Raw genomic sequence first — 19,271 nt, 5'->3', positions numbered from 1 at the left:
CTTTCAGACACATTTACCGACCGAATTATTTCTTTTATGCATACGCCGGCGCACAACAAAGCGACAACGGCTGACAGATTGCTCTCTTGTTTCGACATCTTTACGTTTACTCAACATTGTTTGTTTAAATCTTACACCTAATAGTATAAGCTATCCAGTGCTGCCAGCAGACCAGTAGGAAATTTTATTTTGAAGTATAATTCACCAGGCTCAAGTGGGAATTAAAGCCTTACATCGTGGAACTCACACACAGTTTACCTAAACTGTAACTCCACTATTCGCATGACCATTACGAATAATTTTATGCCAAAGAATAATTTGAATATCTTACTAAAATAGACTTCCACTTAGCATTTCAGCTTAATTTTTGAAGTCTCAGGATCTTGCAATAATTCTAAATTCCGGAATTTATATTTTTCCTGCGTCCCCCATCATGATGTTTTTTTGTTAGTCTGAATTTACTTGGAACTTTTCACAGGACATCTTCGCCTTTTTTTAGTTCAATTTGAATCATCCATCATATTTTTTTTATATTCCCCTAAAATAATCTTGAAAACATCTAAACTTTTCCAGTAACATTCTAAGAGTTCGCAGCATTACCTCTTGTAATCTCTAATAAATCACTCTCCAACTCCACAACTCCCTCAAACTGGTAATAATTCCCAAGAATTTGCTCAATTTCGTGTCCATTTTTCTCTATGAAATTCTTAAAATATTCTTAACAATTTCTTTGGTACACTCTTCAAAATGACCGTCACACTCTTCTCAGACTTATCCGATAATTCCCTTTGATCTGCTTTGTAGGTAAGGTTAGAATTGTTTTGAAATCCTTTTCAGTATTACCTAAGTGCTCAAGTACTTTGCCAAAATGGCTTTTAAAGTCTCCCAGAAATTGCACTTGAATTTTTTTTTAAATATAATCTCCATAGAAACATTGGACAGAATTCCATTGAAATTATTCTCACGATTCGTATCAGCATACTCCTTAAGTTTCATCATAAGAATTTTCTATGATTTCTCTTCCGGATTGTATTTCCTTTATTGACAAAATCTCCATGCAATTGTCATCAGAGTTGACAACCACAAGTTGCACAGACTGAATATTTAACACTAGACAAAGGACAACACACCACACCCATTAGGCCAGTAAGCAAATTTTCAGGTTGCCAAAATTTGCACCGGCTGGAGCGGGAATCGAACCCCAACTTCGTGGCACTCACAATACGCCTAAATGATGGGTGACGCCGCACGAACCCGTAGCCCACAAAGAGGGATGTTATTCTTCTCAGAAGTAGCTTGAAATTCTCCTTTGATTTCACAAAGAATTCACCTCTCACTTAACTGTGAACAATTTTCAGAATTACCTTAAAATTCCAATAATGTCCAAAGTTGATGGCCTTTAATAATTAAAATAGCAAGTTTGGCTTTTTATTTTTTATTAGAGTTTAAATCAATTGCAGTGATACTTTTAAAGCAACATGTTTTAAAGAATCTGGAAAAATCTGGAACATATTTAAAAAATCTGGAAATATACGTGGTCTGTCTGTGTATCTGGCAAGACGACTAAAAATCTGGAAAATCCAGATAAATCTGGAATACTGGCAACGCTGGCTGTCTGTGATGTCACGTCTACTATTCGCAGAATGGAATGTTGTACTGACGCGACGTCGTCATTCGCTTGCACAGCAATGTTTACAACATTTCTGCTTCTAACACCAGCAAGCTGCCTGCTGTGCAGACATTGGCGTAGCTAGAAAATTAATCTGGAGGGGGCCAAAGGGAGACCTGCTGCCCTTTTAAATTATGCAAACTACGGTTAAATAAAAACTCACTCAAATTGCGTCAAGGCAACTTATTTTTGGGTACATTTTTTTCCGTGACCAATAATATGGCATTGAGGCTTACTATTATTTTAATGGTGCAACAATAAATTTGATTATATTTATTCCATAACAACGATTGAGACCTCGATTGGAAGAGCCTTAAACGCTTACTGATTTTGAACAAGCAATGATCGTTTGTTCATGGTTTTAGTAATGAAATCACAGTTCGAATCTTATAAATTTAAGCATCTCATACTTAAGAAAATTCTCAGAGTTGGGTAATGAATTTTGTAGCTAGCTTTTTATTAGATTTTGAATATGTCAACATCAGTCAAATCTCAGGCATTGGAACCAAAATTGAATTCTAGGAGTTTGAATTTTATAATTTTATGAAATTCTGGCTGTTTCAAGGTAAAGTGCACACAGAATAAATTTAATACATTTAGGACGTAAGAAAATGTTTAATATGTACAATTTTTTGACGTAGAACTACGTCTGTGTTTTCAATATTAGGGTACACTTTGTGAAAACCGAAAATAGAACATGTAACGAAATTATGAAAGATTTTGAACGTTAGCAACTCAGCTGCCCCTGGACCAATTTCAATAATGTTATCACCAATCAATCAAAAATATTTCTACGCATCGACGGCAATACTTTTGACTGTTGATTTTCAACAAGAAACTATTGAAAAAATGGGAAATGTCAAACATTGTCCAAAAGTGAAAAAATAACTAACAAATCCACCAATCACGTACATGCATATGCTGCAGATGCACAATTCTTTTTAGAATGTTAAAATTAAAATAGTTTTAGGATCCCAAACCCATATGTTTTCAAAATTTTGTACCCAATAAAAAAAAGGATATCTCTGATACAGATTGTAAGCATAAATTCTTCGAATACAAATGCAAATAAAAGTCAAAGAATTTAGAGCAATTGTCCTTATTATAAGACTGAGATAAAATTGCAAGATCCTTACTAGATAGTCATTTCATAAAAATCTAGTACATTAATATTAAAAACAAATAAGAATTTTAATAATTATAGTACGTTTGACATAGTTAAAAGTTTCAAAAAAACTCCACAAAATAAATGAGCCTTATAAAAAAAAATCGATGAAATTTTGTTCAAAATAAATTTAATGGATTTAAAAAAGTTTTCGATATCATACGCTTAGAAAAGTTTTGAATCTCCTGGTCCTAAAAATTCGTAATTTAAGATCTTAGATTCTGAGACTCACAGAGACTCGAGAGAAAAATTCTTCGAGATAAGAAAGTGAGAAAAAATAAAGATTTAAAAATTTCGAAAAATCTTGACATGTGGCAAAAATTATGAATAAACAGGTTAATATTTAATTTCATCAGGTTTTTTAGATACCGGATTTTGAATGTCATGATTCTGATATTTGAATAGAAAAAAAGTAATAAAGCATTTATGCAGTACATTTTTTTATTTGATGCATGGGACTAATTAACATTCGGAGCTATAATAAAATCAAAATTTAACTATAATTGTAATCGAAAGGAATAAATTCGAAATTTGAATGATTGTGTCCCTTTGTCTTTTGACTCGATAGTAATTTAACTTATTTTTCCAAAAGTAGGGATATTTTTTATATTTTAAATTAAGTTGGTTGTGGTTAAACCATTTGGTATTAATTTTTTATTCACACGTACTTTAAACAGGGAAGAGCTTTTTTGAAAGAAATTTATACATATTAGGTAAATGCAGAAATTGAAATTTCTGCCCAAATTTTTGACAATATAGCTAAATCACCAAGGCACGCCTGCATAAGCGCGAACCATAAATTGACCTTACCTACAATGGTAAAAATTGTTTATAATCCCTGCTAAACTTCAACTGAAATGGTTATGGAACTTTACATGAACGTTTAATGATAAAGTTTCAACCTTAAGTATTATAGTTTTTTGGAAGTTGACCTTACAAATAATGGGTTGTTAAGAACCATTACCATTCAAAATTCTTGTTTTCTCCATACATTTTCGGAAAGAAAACTATACTAAAACCTTTTCACTTATGGTTTGAGAACATTAATGGTATTGGTTATGGTAACCAGTAAGGTCCATGAATGGTTTTGTAACATCGATCAACTTTATGTGGAATATATCGCGAATTGGTTGCCTGTAAATTACTGATTACCAATTCACAATATATTTCACGTAAAGTTGAGCGATAATACAAAACCATTAATGGACCTTACAGACTACCATAACCATAACCATTAATGTTCTCAAACCATAAGTAAAAACGTTCTAATATAGTTCTCTTTCCGAAAATGTATGGAGAAAACAAGAATTTGGAATGGTAATGGTTCTTAACAACCCATTATTTGTAAGGTCCGCTTCCAAAAAACCACAATACATAAGGTTAAAACATTATCACACAAACGTTCATGTAAAGTTCCATAACCATTTCAGTTGAAGTTTAGCAGGGATTATAAAAAATTTATAACCATTATCGGTAAGGTCATGTGATGGTTCGCGTTTATGCGGGCGGGTCTTCCCTATAGAGAATGTTCAAATCTGACCATAAAATCAAGATTCATCATTCAAGATTCCATCTGATTCCATTAGCTGGAAAACTTTTGAATACTTCCTGATCAACCTACAACCTACCAAATATCCAGTGAACTTTACTAATATCTTCAAATATATGAAGATCTTTCGAATACTGCCTGCTGTCTAGGAAGGATATCTGAAAGAATATCGTTTAACTTTTGCAACGTTTCCAGTGAACACCTACAAAACCCTCCAAAGTTTTTCCAAAATTTCCTCACCGAAGTTTCCTGAATTTATTCCAATTTCCATATTTTTTCCATCTCTTAATTTTAAAAAGATCTCTGAACATCTTTGTACTTCTGGAAAGACACCTAAGATATCTAGAACACATAGAAAGTTCCTTGAAATTTAGCGAAGTTCCCAAAACCTCCAAGAAGTTCATGGAGCTTTTTTGGAGTAAGATATATGACAAACGGCAACGAAATTCCCTAAACTGAAGCGAAGATCCCTGAAGTTCTTAGAAGTTTATTGATCTATTGTTAGATTTTTTACAAAATTCCCTAAACTTTTTCATAATTCCTTACACTTACTTGAAGTTTTACGCAGCTCCTCAAAGTGCTTCGAAATTCTAAAAACTTCTACAAAGCTTGCTGCACTTCTACGTTTTTCGTTGATTTTCTGCGAACATGAACAAAATTTCTGGAATTTTGTGCGTAATTTCCACAACTATTCCAAGTCCATGACGCTTTAAAAAATCTGAAATTATGTAGAGGTTCCCGATCAACAATGAGCTTCCCTAAAATAAAATAGTGTTCCTTTAACTTCTACGAAGTTCTTTAAATTTAAATGAATTCTCTACTTCTACGCAGTTTTCAGAACTTTTCACAATGTGTACAATTTTTTCTGAAGGTCTATGAAGTTCCCAGAATTTATACCAAGTTTACTTAATTTCTACGATCTTCCCTGAACTTCTATTTGAAGTTTTACGAAGTTCCCACAAGTCAAAGGAAAATCCTAGGGCTCATGGCCAATTTGTAGAGCCTGAAGACGTCTTATTGCCATCGATTTGATTTAATAAAATTTCTCAAAATTGTTTCTTCTAGTTCAGAACATAACAAAATTAATCATCATAAAGGACTTCAAAAAAATCTTTGTTAGTGGTCCAATTTTATTAATTTTATTAGTAGCATCGAACTTAACAAGCTTGACAAAATACCGGTGATTCAAAAAAAAAAACACCAACAATTCTGGAGGGGGCCTGGCCTCCTTGGCACCTCCATTAGCTACGCCAATGGTTGCAGACCTTGTATGTTGGACATCGGGTAATGCGACCTTTTTTTTCGACTAGCTTACAGGGGGCTAGTTTTTCTTAACTAGTATTTTCAAGCCGGTCAGAAGTCAATCAAGAGCGTTATTAACCAATAATATTGCATATTTACAGATGTAATATTTCTTAGTCTCTTCGACCTGGTTGAATTCCATTCGATTCATTACGTAATAAATTGCGATAACTGAATGTAATTGAATGTAAACCATTCGAAGATTTTATGTTTGCGTTGAATAGGTGTAATGAAACTAACATTGTGCTATTAGTAAGTCAACTTATGAGTGTCATAATACAGCATGAAATATTCTGTTGACATTTGAAAAAAGTCGAAAGTTTTCTAAGAAATCTAGAAACATAACTAGGGTAGGTGTACCAGTTTTGGGCCCTAGTGGTCGTTAAATTGGCCTTATCTTAAATTTCATTTTTTAACATTCTTTCCAATTATTTTTATTACAAGGTTAAAACATTTGTTTTAACAAAAATCTACGCAAATAAAGCCATTAACATTTATTTCAAATTTTACTAAGGCCATAGGGCCAAAAATCTGGACAACTAGTACCAAAACTGGTACACTTATTCTATGTAAAATAGTTTCAAACGATTACTTTCGTTTGTAAAAAGTGCTTATTGTTGCTAATTCTGACTACTTGGAACATTGGAACAAAACATAGGTATTGAACATTTTTCAAGATAACTAAAAATCTGCGATTCTCGGTAGGAAAAGTGAAAAATCGGAAGCTTTTAAGCTTTCGTCTGTGAATCGGTAGGCATCCCGAAAATCGTCTGTCAGAAGTAACCACGCTCGGATAGTAGGGTGAATCGATAGCTTTCCATCTGTCATATTTTACCCAAAAGTTAAAATAATCCACCAAATTGTTCAGAGCCTTACACTGAGACAAATGGACCTCAGAATTTCATAAGGCTCAACTTATGAACAACATATATGAATTTCATAAGCGTGACTTATGAATGCTTTTCGGGTAACATGAGGTAGCTCTTATACGCCTTAAACCATTTCATTATTTCCAAGCGTTGAAAGACGAGTGGTCAACACACGGGCCCCTTAACCTCAACGTCCATTTTCCGGATCCAGTCTGCTCCTATTTATTATTTACTGTCAACATTATTTTTCATAAGGCAAATCAATGAACTTCACACTCATTTCTTATGGCTCAAATTCATAAGTGTTCACACTCATTTCTTATGGCTCAAATCCATAAGTGTTTCTTATGGAATTCTTACGTTCTTTTGCCTGCGTGTAGTCCATGCCTCTACTTTTATATGTGCAGTACCTGTTTGATTTTGGCCACAAGCCTGAAAATTTAGTTTTGCCAAATCGAACCGTGCGAAAATCGAATCGTGAAAATTTGGGATTTGTGATTTCGTTGATTTTGATGTCATCTTTATAATATAGACGTTATCGATTATCTATTAACAAAATGATATTTTTTTCGCTCTCATACGCTCTCAATATCACGCGTGATATTGGAACAAAGTGCATGATGTTGATTTTACAATATCCTTTGATATTGCGAGACTATTTACAACATGTGAAATTGTCGCAGATAGTTGAATCGACACAACAATGATTCCGTTGGACATCGTTTTCTTAGCAAGGGAAAATATAGTTTGCTATCTCTCGATCTCTCTCTCTTCACCGATGGCAGACACAAAGTTACTACTGCCAGCAGGTATGGAAGTTCCGGTCGCGTTCGAGTGTACCAAAAATCTTGAAATTCAAACTCACCAGTTTGGTGAGAATTGTTGCTTGTTAGTTTTGTTAGCTTGATATTCGGAGCTACGATATCATCCGCAGTTGTTTGCTGGTTAATTTTTGTCTTCGAAAATTAGGCGTGATTATGGTCATTTGTAAGATTTGATTTTTTATATTTTCCCAACACTGGACGTTATTAGTAGTTAGTCTTTTATTAATAATTGTAATCACAAGGAGCAAAAATAATTATTTTTAAAAACCGTTCGGTTTTGGCACGGTGCAATATTTTTTGGTTTTATGTACGATTTGTTTATAGATATTAAGACCCAAAACAAAATCGGAAAATTCACCAAAGTGTAGTAATTCAGAGAGAAAATCGCTGAAGAGAATTGGTCATCGCAGCTAGGCACCCCAGACAACCAGAATGCACGTATATTCAAAGTTGTTTCTGCGATTTACAAACATATATACAAACAAACAAATCGTATAGAATGCAAAAAAAAATACAAAAGTGGAGGCCATGCACGTGCAAATTTTAATTCCTTTTTAAACGTGTTGATTTAACGTTATATACGATTTAATATGTAATAACAAATTCAATTTGGAAAGTATTACGATGTAATCCGATTTAATTTATGATACAGTACGATGTAAAACTGGTTCTCCGTATATAAGTCGGAAATTTGCATTCTATACGATTTAACTTAAACATAATGCGATGTATGTTATTCTTATATGCGATGTTGACTTAAACTGTAGCAATTTACGATACTGTCTGTACTTTGATATACGATTTCTGGTTGTCTAGGCCTTATTATTCTGACCGCTAGAGATCCGTAAATCATAATGGCGAAAGATGAACAAGATGTTCGCTTATCCCATACTGATTTCCATATAAAGTCCACAGCGCCAGTGCTGTATAAGAATGCAATCATATGAGCCGGATCAAGCAAACCATGGGTTCGAATTCCAGAAAACCACATTGAAAGGTAATCTAAATTACTCGCTGGCTATCCGTAATCCACGTGAGGCTTCTAAGGTTCACAGTTTTCAAATCTTGAGCTAAGATCGACCACATACATTTGCGACTACCATCAACACACCAATTAGACTTAGCAGAAGTATCTCGCTATTTTTTTGTTCTACGCAGGATTGCAATACCATCTACGACTAATTACAGAACCCCACCGTACAGACCCTCGCATTAATACCGCACCACCACCAGCCTACTCGAGCACGGGGGATCTACTAACCTAATCTTAACAGTCTGGTCTTTCGTTTTACCACTACCATCGGTCATGGTTTTCTTATCGCTGACTCCCACCAGGTCTCTCGCTCCACCACTGCCTCCTCCTTCTCCTCCTCTGTCATCGTCGTCGTTGTCGTCGCCGATCGTGTTGCCTCGGTTGTCGTGGCCGGCGGCGGCTAGTGCTTTGTTAGCGTGTCGTCTTCCTCTAAATTCCCAACGCGTCGGTTTGGTACGGGAATCGGACGATCGATCCGCCGACCAGGCTTCTCTTCGTCCCATCCATTCCGCGACCTTCGGTTTGCCGGACGAGACAGGGACGGGATGGAGCCACACAAACACACATTTATACAGTTTACACGCAACGATACAACGACGGGAAGAGAGGGAAGAAAGAGAACAAAAAAACAGAGAAAATGGAGATTCGTTTAGTAAAGGTTTTCGCTTCATTTTTTTTCTGGAAATGAAAACTATCTAAAGAGGGGAGGTTAGTAGCAAATGAAGAGCAAGCAAACGGTTTTGGGTTAGTTTTTTTTTTTTGGTTAGTGGCATTCGTTTAGGTTGATAGGTTAGGTTAGGAGGGGCTGAGAAAAAGCGTTTGAGGATACTCGAAACGGGACAGAAAAGGGAGAGAATACTCAAAGAGAGGATACAAAGCAAAATAATCGAAAAAGGGGAGAGAATATAGAGAAAGTATGGAATCACTCATCACTACCTGAACAGATTTTGACTGTTTTCCAATGCCTTGCTCTCTATGAACAAGATGTACATCATCTTCGATACTATTGACTCTAATTACTCTTTTTCTACGAAATACGTTACGTTTGGTATTTTTTTGTTTACGGTACGTTGAGGGGAGAGAATACACACACACATATGTAAAAAGAGAAGAGAAGAAAAAAAAAAACAAGAGAACAATAACGATTATTGTTTTAGTTTTTGGGTGCGGTACTTTGAGAGATGGTTGTGGTGGTGAATGTGAGATAAGGCAGGTGACAAAAGTGGTGGTGGTGGTGGTGATGGTGGTTTAAGAAGCATGATGATGGCGATGGTGGTGGTGGTGGTGGTGCAGTGACGAAGGTTTTTAAGAGATGGTGATAAAGATCTATGTGTGCATAGCGAGAAAAGCTCGTACTTTTGTCTTGTTTGTATTAGTATGTTAAGTTGGAGTTAGTAGAGTGTAAGGGGAAAATGTGACCCACAAAAAGAAGGAATTCTAACAAATTAAAATATCTAAATGTTCAATAACGCCCTACGTTTCGAAAATACTACCAATTCAAGAAAATTCATCAACTATGATTAAATTCAACTACTTATACAACAACTATTAAAATTCGGTAGTAAAAAAATGTACAGACCAAAAATTGGTCATGAAAAAAATCCCGTCGAAACTTCTTTCCATTCTCTCTATATCTATCATGTTGACAACGTATAACTGACTTTGAATCATTCTATCTAGGCTTCAATTTTAATTTGGCGCGGATATTTGTCAATTTGATTGTGCAGAGCTTTTTTCAGATTGTTTTCTTTTTCTGCTATACTTTAATATAATATTGTGTTGTGTACTATATTTTAGCAGGTTAATTCAAAGATTATATTGAACCAAAGTTGAAAATGTTGCGAAATATGAGACATATAGCGATTTAAAAATTTGATTTTCATGAAAAACAACCCTTTTTCTATACGTGACATTCTCCGATCAATGTTTGTCTGGTTTAAAGGCACTTTTATGGGCCAATACTGCATAGCTGAGCATTTTTGGCCTTATACTACTAAATGGAAGTGAAAACAATGATCGTAATTGGACTTTTAATCATAAATTTCTGAGCTCATTCATAGAGTTGACAAAGTGATACTATCCCAAACCCGAATCTATGAGAAAAGGTCGAAATACAAAAGACAGAAATGAAAAAAAGATCGAAAGACAAAAGGTCGTAAGGACAGAAGGCCGAAAGGAGAAAATGTTGAAATGACCTTTTGTCATTCCGACCTTTTTTCGTTCCAACCTTTTGTCGTTCCGACCTTTTGTCGTTCCGACTTTTTGTCCTTTCGACACTTGTTTCCCTTCGATCTTTTGTCCTTTCGACTTTTGTCCTTCCAACCTTGTGTCCTTACGAACTTTTGTCCTTCCGACCTTTTATCTTTCAACCTTTTGTTTTTCAACGTTTTGTCTTTTGACTTTTTATCAGTGCGACCGTTGGTCCCTTAACCCTCAAAACCTTCACAACGTGAAAAAAGATGATGGAAATCCGGTTTCAAAAGCAATGTCATTTATTTTTCATCTCCTTTGGCACACCTTTGGCACACCTTTGGCACACCTTTGGCACACCTTCGGTACAATCTCGTAGGCATTAGGTTGTTGTAAATTAAATGGGAGCTCTGCTGGATAATAGTCATTGAAGTCCCATGGGACTTGCAAAAACATTGAAAGCTAAATAAGAGCTTATTCAGGCAGAAATATGCTTCTTTAGCTAAAAAATAGCTTATTCAACTATTAATCAACTTAAATTGTTTGTTGGGGTTGTTCACAACATTAGGTGCTGTTTGACTGTATATTCAGGAACGTCCTCTAATTGAATATACCAGAGGAACTCAGACCAGCAGTTTACTTACTGATCTAAATACGAAATGTAGGTTCTAGTGTGGGCTCAATAGAAAGAGGCAGTTATTCAGCCCCCATTAGCACCCTTAATTCAAACAATGATGCAACTCACACAAAACAAACTACAGAAGTCTATTCATCATCCTCTATAGTCGGTATCCAACAATGTTTCCCACCGGTTCCATCTCTTTCCGGCCGCTGATAAACCATTGTTTTTCACAGCACGATATGCTAGGTTTCTGGTCTGCCTTTGAGGGCACTATAAAACCCTAAAACACAGGAATTTTATCATCCTTTGAATATAAAACGTCTACACCCGCCACTTCCCGCGTCATTCTCAATCCGATTTATCCTTGCGATTTCCAACCAAATCATTCAAGGTGTCAGAAATACGGGGTTGCCGGGATGGGAATTTTACAAACAATCGCAGCTTGCTGAAAAACTACGATTAATTCATTGCAAAACCACTAATCATTGAAGACATCCTCAACAAAGGAAACTTAAACATCAAAATAAACGGGTCTGAGGGAGAGCAGCAAAATTATCGTCTGACTTGACATGGATCAGTTTAAAGCTTTTTATTATTTTATTATATTTATAGTTATTATTATTACAACATATTGGCTCAATCAAGCAATTGTAAACAAACAATAAGACAGTCACAAGCGAGTCTTCATTTTTGCTCTGGCAAAAGGCACCAATTTGCGAGCGGTGATGAGGGGATGTAAACAAAAGCAAGAAAATGAATATTTTTCAAGCAAAATAACTTGAAATTTGAAAGTGATCGACTCCGCACTATTCAGATTAGGGCCACCACGAAGATTGCAGCCCGATGCATTAGATTTCTCGTTCCTTCATAGCTTGACTAAAGTTTCGATGAGGCTGAGGAGATGGTCACCATAGCCGGTCGAACTCCAGACGAAACCTTACCCCCAAGCTCCTCCCCTGATCCTATCCTTCGACAATGTACCTCTCTAACCTCGAGTAAGCCGCGAGTATTCGGCCCAACTCCTACTAGACATAGAATTAAGTGAATTTTGTTACAAACAAAGAACAATGAACTATCGGCTCCGTAAAGCTAACGCGATTGAGCCTTCCAAATAAACGAACTAGTTAAAAAAAAAGAGGCTGAGGAAAATGAATCAAGTAATTGCAATTTTTTCAATGTAGATTGAAAAGAGCACAACAAATTTTTAACATGACGTGCTTGTCTGTAAGCACGGAATGTATAGCACGGTTTAATGTTCACAGCTGGCTGGATTGTATAATTTGCGATTTGATAATAATGAGGAATTGTGGTCGTGTGATTAGCGGTGTAACCGTTCCTTCAGGCATGCTATGGCTCAGGGAGTGAGGGTTCGATTCCCGCTGCAGCCAGTTGCACTTATCGTAAAAAGCAAAAATCCTACTGTTCTACTAGGTGTGTTGCGTGTTGTCTGTCCGTTGTCTAGTGTTGTGTGATCAGCCCATGCAACCTCTGATTGAAGATGGTGGGAATTGTCTTTTCAATGTTGGGATTTCAACACATTCAGCCTTGAGACCTTATGCGCGTTTGTGTTGTGTACGGTAGCTCATTTCTTAATCTACCAGAAATTTTGTTTCGAATTCGCGTAGAATTTCACTCGAAGATCATTTGGAAACCCATGCAATAAATCTTGGAATTCATCTGTAAACTAGTGCCTGTGTTCTTTTCAAGGAAAGGTACGAATAACACTGGACCAGCACACTTGAAATTATCAAATCTAGAGGAACATTTCAAAAGGTCCTATTAGCTTTGATCGATTCTCTGCATCGACTTTCTCTTTCGTAAATAACTCAGCTGCAGAAACAGTTATCCCAGTATTATAGGTCAGTCAGTTCTGTGGGTTATCTAATGGAAGTGGCCCATAATTGTAGGTGACCCAAAATACTGACGTGACTGTTTGGATACTAGATTAAACCGCCTTTATCAAACTATGTTGCAAAAATAGTGCGATATCTGTTTGTGTAGCTGTGGTTATCCACAGAGAAAGCCATTAAGAGAAGATAGGATCTTTTGAAATGTTCATTCCAGTATTTAGCTAATTGTGTCCTCAGTGAGCAGAACTCTTGAAATGACTAGACTTTCAATTATCAAAACTAATTCACAGAGTATTCGAACCTCAATTTATTCTAATAGGATGCGGTAAAGATTGTCAAATAAACAAAACATTATATAATCCTCGTCCTTCAACTTTTGTCACCGTCCAATCATTCAATGTTGTATCCAGTGATGCAAAATATCATGACACTCACTCGACACTCGTCAACGAATCAACCGACTATCGCTGACAGAACGTTTTGTCACGCAGTGAGAGCTAGAGCCATGACAAACAACAATCACCAGTAATGGTCGCTGCTCACAGGCAACACGTTAACCTCGCTGCTGATGATCTAAAGCACAACGAAAACAGTTAAGACGTCTACAGTACGATGATGAGAAAAATCGAAACGACAGGACAAAATGAAAACAATGCCTACGCATTCCAAGTTCGTCTCGGCACGCGCGACTGTGTGAGTTACAAACAGAGCTGGCAAAATGAAACGGAAGATATTGGGCTTGCTTACCAATACACTCACATAAGCATGCAAAGCAGCAACTGCTTCCGAAAGAGCACCGATGAGTGTCGTGATTGTCGGGAATAACCAGATCGGTGATGGATCACCACCGAAGACGACATTCACCAGTTGCTTAATACTTTTTTCGTCAACTTGATGGATGGTCATGGAGAGTGCTTCGACAAGCACATTGATAGGAATGTACCAAGCGTTACTACCAATAATCAATACGAAACTAACGATTTTAAATTGGCTCACTACTTGACTAACCTATTGGTCCCAAGCAAATCGATTAACGTACCCCATGCTAGTATAAATTCCAGTACTACACTATGTTTGTTTTGATTCGCTATGAAAGTTTGACAGATAAAATGAGGGGTTCGGGGATTTTCCTATGTTTCGAGGGGTTCATCGGTAAGCTTGGGACCGAAGATTGTACCAGAGCTGAGCCAAAAAGTTGAGCTCGTTTCTTCGGGACCTTCTGGTCTTAAGGGCCACCCACATTAGATCCGTTTGCGTTGCGTTGGCGTAAATTTGACAGAAAGACAATATATTTACCTGTCTCTTTGCCGCAACGCGTTTGGGATCTAATGTGCGTGGGCCTTTAGAGTTACTTCTATGTTACTACCATCAACTGTTTGACGATCGTGATTGTGATAGGTCGCAACTCTGGTTGTATCCATTCGACCGATTGTCCTTCTTTTGACCATTACCGTGGACCCCGGAAATCCGACCGTTTTCAATCTGAACACTTTTTAGTTTGAGCCCCGTTAATCTGTACGCCCTGCAAACTAAAAGTAGCTCAAACGACATTTAGCACATGGAATGGAGCAAAGTGAAATTGAACGATCCGAAACGGAACGCAGAATCAAAACAAAACTGCAAATAAGGTTAACAGATACTCGCTTTTTTGATGGTCATAGCGTTACTAGAAGTGTCGTTCGTATTATCGGGGGTCCACGGTACACCTTTTGTCCCCCACATTCGACGTTTTGTCATACGACGTTTTGTCCATTTGACCTTTACCTTTGCCATTCACACTTCTAGAAAATTCGTTGATTGTATAGTTCCACCCTGGATCGGGTATCAAGATTGGGGCTGCTTATTTTCTGACAAACGTCAGTTGGATCAGAGTTGGTTGGAAATGCTAACATGAAGCTTTAGTGTGATGATTTATTAGCTAGAGAATGATCTTTAGAAGAGGGTAGGTGATGAAAACGTCGCTAGAACTATTCCACAGCCGCAGTCAGTTTATGAGCAACAAGAGGGACGCACATTTTTGCCTGTGGACTTGGAGACATACTTCAAGTCCCCGCGTACATCGTACGGGCTAGGCAAAAATGTGCGTCTATCTTGAAAACTGTCGCTTTAATGGCCCTTCGCTCATTTTCAACTTCTATTCAATTTTCATACTGCCGTACTCTAACGGAACTATCCACCTACCCTCTTCTAAAGATCATTCTCTAGCTAATAAATCATCACACTAAAGCTTCATGTTAGCATTTCCAACCAACTCTGAAAATCGTTAACTTCGCGTATGAAGTAACATAAAAAACACTTTGAATGTCAGTTGGATCGTTTGTTTTTAAAATCTACCTCTGGTTGAGGTTCGCAGTGACAATAAGTTCGGTTTCGCAGTTTTTGCCAGCTCGGCAGCCGAGTTCTCAGCATTATATTTTACTGAGATCAGAGATTCAGCAAAACATTTTCCGATACTCAGCAACTAAACGTCACTTTTGCTGAGATTTCGGCAAATCTCGGAAAATAAAACAGTCAAATTTCGCTCGCTGTTTAAGTGGGCTACGTTTTAGTTGGGCTTCCGTGTTAGTTGGGCTGTAGCCAACCTAAAACGAAGTCACTCGGCATTTCTGACAGTGCTGATTCATTTTTGAGGGGCTCATGTATGAACAATTTGGATAGTTGCTAAAGGATTGTGATGATAATAAACAATCGGTGTATCCCTAAACCAATCTTCAGCTTGACAGCTCAGACCAACTAACGAAAGCCTTTCACTAATTGATGAATCTACGTTACGGTCGGCCAGCAGATGGAAATGATGTGAAAATGATAATGACGTTTTGCTAGCTGTCAAATCGGATGGAATATTTTTTAGTACATCATCACTTTTGTGGTTTTGGATTTCAAACCAAGGTGTCGCATGCACTGGTGCAGGTTCGCGTAGATTCATCAATAGCGAATTCGTTTATTATTCAGTTCCAACCTGGATCGGGTATCAAGATTGGGTCTGCTAGTTTTCTGACAAACGTCAGTTTGCTCGTTTGTTTTTAAAACCCAGCTCAGGTTGAGGTTCACACTGATAAAAAGTTCGGTTTCGCACTGGATTGGAACTGGTGTTAACCCCGATAAAAAACAAATTCGCTATTAGACTGTGTTCCATTTGGTGAATTTTCACTTAAATTTGACAGATGGAAAATTTTCAAATGAACCTGCTATTGCCAAGGGGGGAAGTGGCTGTCAAATACGAACAATCGTCGCCTACCTTGCATAACTGGTTCCAAACGTAAGCAAGCCATAAGAAACCTACAGGGTTTGTTTACGTTTGGAACCAATTTCTTACATAAATGATCAGTAGGCTGATTTTACAACACAACAGCTCCCCCTCCCCCCGGGCTATTCCATCAGACTTATTTCTGACAGACAAGGAATTAATTTTGACATACACCTTTTCGAAAATCGGCCGATCAAAAACAGAGGGATTTTCGAACATCTTAATTTATTTGCGAAGTGTCAAATTTAAGTGAATATTTACCATATTTTAGTGTGTAGGCCAGGGCTGAAAAAAATCACTAAAATTCATCAAAGTTCACTATGGATGAAACATTCATTTCATAGTGAATGCTGGTGATTTTTTCAACCTTGGTGTAGGCGGATTGGGCCATTACAATAAACTTTAAGTTCATAGTTATTCACTTTCCATCGTATGGTAACTGATTTGATCTGGTTTATGAAAATATTGATCCATAAATCATGCAACGAGCCAGAAATCTTTGCTACAATATGTCTCGAAAGAACCGCTCATGGTTCAAAGATGCAATAATCTGCTTTTAACCTTTTTAAACTAGACATATCTTCAGATGATCATTTTCGAAATTCAAATATTTTAAAGAAGGAGATTATAGGCTTAAAATTCTTCAGCTGAAAATGTTCTTTCATGCGAAATCTCGAAAAACTTTCCAAGTCTTTGATCTGATTTTCTACGCCCATGATCTCTAAACTTCCAAGTCCCAGAGCCAAGCCCTGAAGATTTCGTTTTTTTTTTATAGCGCGGTTTTAAAATATTTTCTAGCATGTACACTCTTGGGGGAGTATGGAGGCCGGGTTCTTGATAAAGTTTGGTCTGAGTGCTGACAATTTGTTCCAATGATTTCTCTAAGTTCTTTGTCATTCTTTTCAAAATTCGGCGTAATGCCCTATTCGGGCAAATGGCGTGTGGCCTACTGGCATTCGGCTTAATGGCTCTACACCGATACTAGGTCACTAGGCCAAAGACCATTAGACCTAATGGTTTGTAGACCGAACGGTCATTTGAGTGAATGGTCATTAGGCCGAATTTCGGGAAATAATTTCTCAACACTTGTGAAGAACATTTGAAGGTCTGAACTGACTGAGAATAACTAGCAGATAATGAAACGATACATAAGGCTGTTGGACTAAAGCACTTATAACTATTCCGCCTAGTGTCAGGAAGAAGAAGAAGAAGAATAAGAAGAAGATAAAACTACTATAACAATTCTTAGCCAAAGTAAACAATCGGTCAGTTTCGGAGAGATTGTTGTGAGAAAAGAATGATCAGCTTCTAATAGATAGAACAAAATGCGATTGCCTATTTTATTCATGGTGCCAAAAATCAAGAAAACAGTAAAAACTAAACAGAAATGTTGATGTTTAAAAGAATCATAAATCAATACAAATGTCGTTTTCTTACGAAGTTGTCAAACCCTATTCGTCAAAAATTCAGTGTACCTATGTATTATTTTTTTTTTCAATACCCAAAAAAATTCCAAGTCACACCCATTGGTGTTATACCATTCGCCATAAAGGTTGATGCATATATTATGTCACACTCTAAGGGGGAGGGGGAGTCTAAGATTTTGTGACAAGCAATGCATTAGGTATAGGAAAAACGTTACGATAGGGGGGGGGGGTAAATTTCTGCTCGATTTAGCGTGACATAATTAATGCATGGGCCCTAATGACCATTTGGCCCAATGACCAATCAGCCTAACGACCTTCGACCTAATAGACCTTTTTGATGTTTAATAGTCTTTCTCTATCTAGTACACAGGGATGAATGAATGGTTTGTTTTCCCACTAATCTGTTTCCCTCTTGCTCGCACTCTTTTCATTTAAATGATGCATTAGTGAGCGCCGATTAAACGTCAAAAAGCTCAATAGGTGGACATCATGTGGACATGGTCTACAAGTCCAGAGGACTTGTTCTACAAGTCCGGTGGACTTGGGCCACAAGTCCGGTGAACTTGGTCTACAATTCCTGAGGACATGACCTTTCAGTCATCTGTGTTTGACCTGCAAGCATGATAAATTTAGTCTAAAATTCCTGTAGACTTGGTCTAAAATCCTTGTAGACTTGGTCTAAAATTCCTGTAGACTTGGTTTACAATTCGTGGGGCCTCCCTTAGCTCAGTCGGTGAAAGCGCAGTTATAAACCAAGACCATGCTGAAGATGGCTGGTTTCGATTCTTGATCCGGTCTAGGATTTTTTACGGGTTGGAAAATTTCTCGACTTTCCTGGGCATAGAGTATATGATTGTACTTGCCACACAATTATACTAATGCAAAAATGGAACAGGCATTGAAAGCTCTTATTTAATAACTATAGAAGTGCATCTAGAACACTAAGTTGAGAGCACGCAATAAGCTAACATGCGAAGAAGAAGAAGAAGAATGGTGTACCATTCCTGTAGAATTGATCTACAATTGCTGTAGAATTGGTCTACACATTCTGTAGCCTTGGTCTACAGTTCTTGTAGACTTGATCTACAATTCCTGTAGACTTGTTCTACACTTCCTGTTGACTTGATCTACAATTCCTGTAGAATTGGTCTCAAATCCTGTAGCCTTGGTCTAAAGTTCTTGACTTGGTATACAATTCCTGTTGACGTGGTCTACAATTCCTGTAGACTTGTTATAATTCCTGCAGACTTGGTCTACAATTCTGGTAGACTTCATCTACAATTCCTGTAGATTTGTTCTACGATTCCTATAGACTTGGTTTATTGTTCCTGTAGATTTGGTATACAATTCCTGTAGACTTGGTTGATTCCTTTAGACTTGGTGTACAATTACTGTTGTAGTGGTCTACAATTCCTGTAGATTTGGTCCACAATTCCTGTAGACTTAATCTACAAATCATGTAGACTTGGTCTACAATTCCTGTAGACTTGGTGTAAATTTTTTGTTGACGTGGTCTCCTATTCC

The 19,271-nt window shown here is 37.0% G+C and overlaps 1 protein-coding gene across 3 annotated transcripts in view; it reads right to left on the bottom strand.

The window, feature by feature from the left end:
* Positions 1-19,271, bottom strand: part of Cad86C (Cadherin 86C) — a 604,661-nt gene that overhangs the window by 9,244 nt on the left and 576,146 nt on the right. The window contains exons 13-14 of one of the 3 annotated variants that reach the window (XM_065234356.1): positions 9,348-9,438; positions 8,640-8,926 (exon numbers count right to left, since the gene is read on the bottom strand). The exons of 1 other annotated variant lie outside the window; for it this stretch is intronic. In XM_065234356.1, coding sequence (XP_065090428.1) covers positions 8,640-8,926; positions 9,348-9,438 — 378 coding nt within the window. Of the gene's footprint in view, positions 1-8,639; positions 8,927-9,347; positions 9,439-19,271 lie in introns of those variants that run through there. One more of the 3 variants, XM_065234358.1, reaches the window with a different exon arrangement.

This window comes from Ochlerotatus camptorhynchus, unplaced genomic scaffold (genome assembly GCF_037179485.1).
Source record: "Ochlerotatus camptorhynchus isolate MF236.1 unplaced genomic scaffold, CSIRO-AGI_Acam_v1.1 ptg000433l, whole genome shotgun sequence".
Lineage (NCBI taxonomy): Eukaryota > Metazoa > Arthropoda > Insecta > Diptera > Culicidae > Ochlerotatus > Ochlerotatus camptorhynchus.
This window is presented reverse-complemented; position numbering and strand designations above follow the sequence as displayed.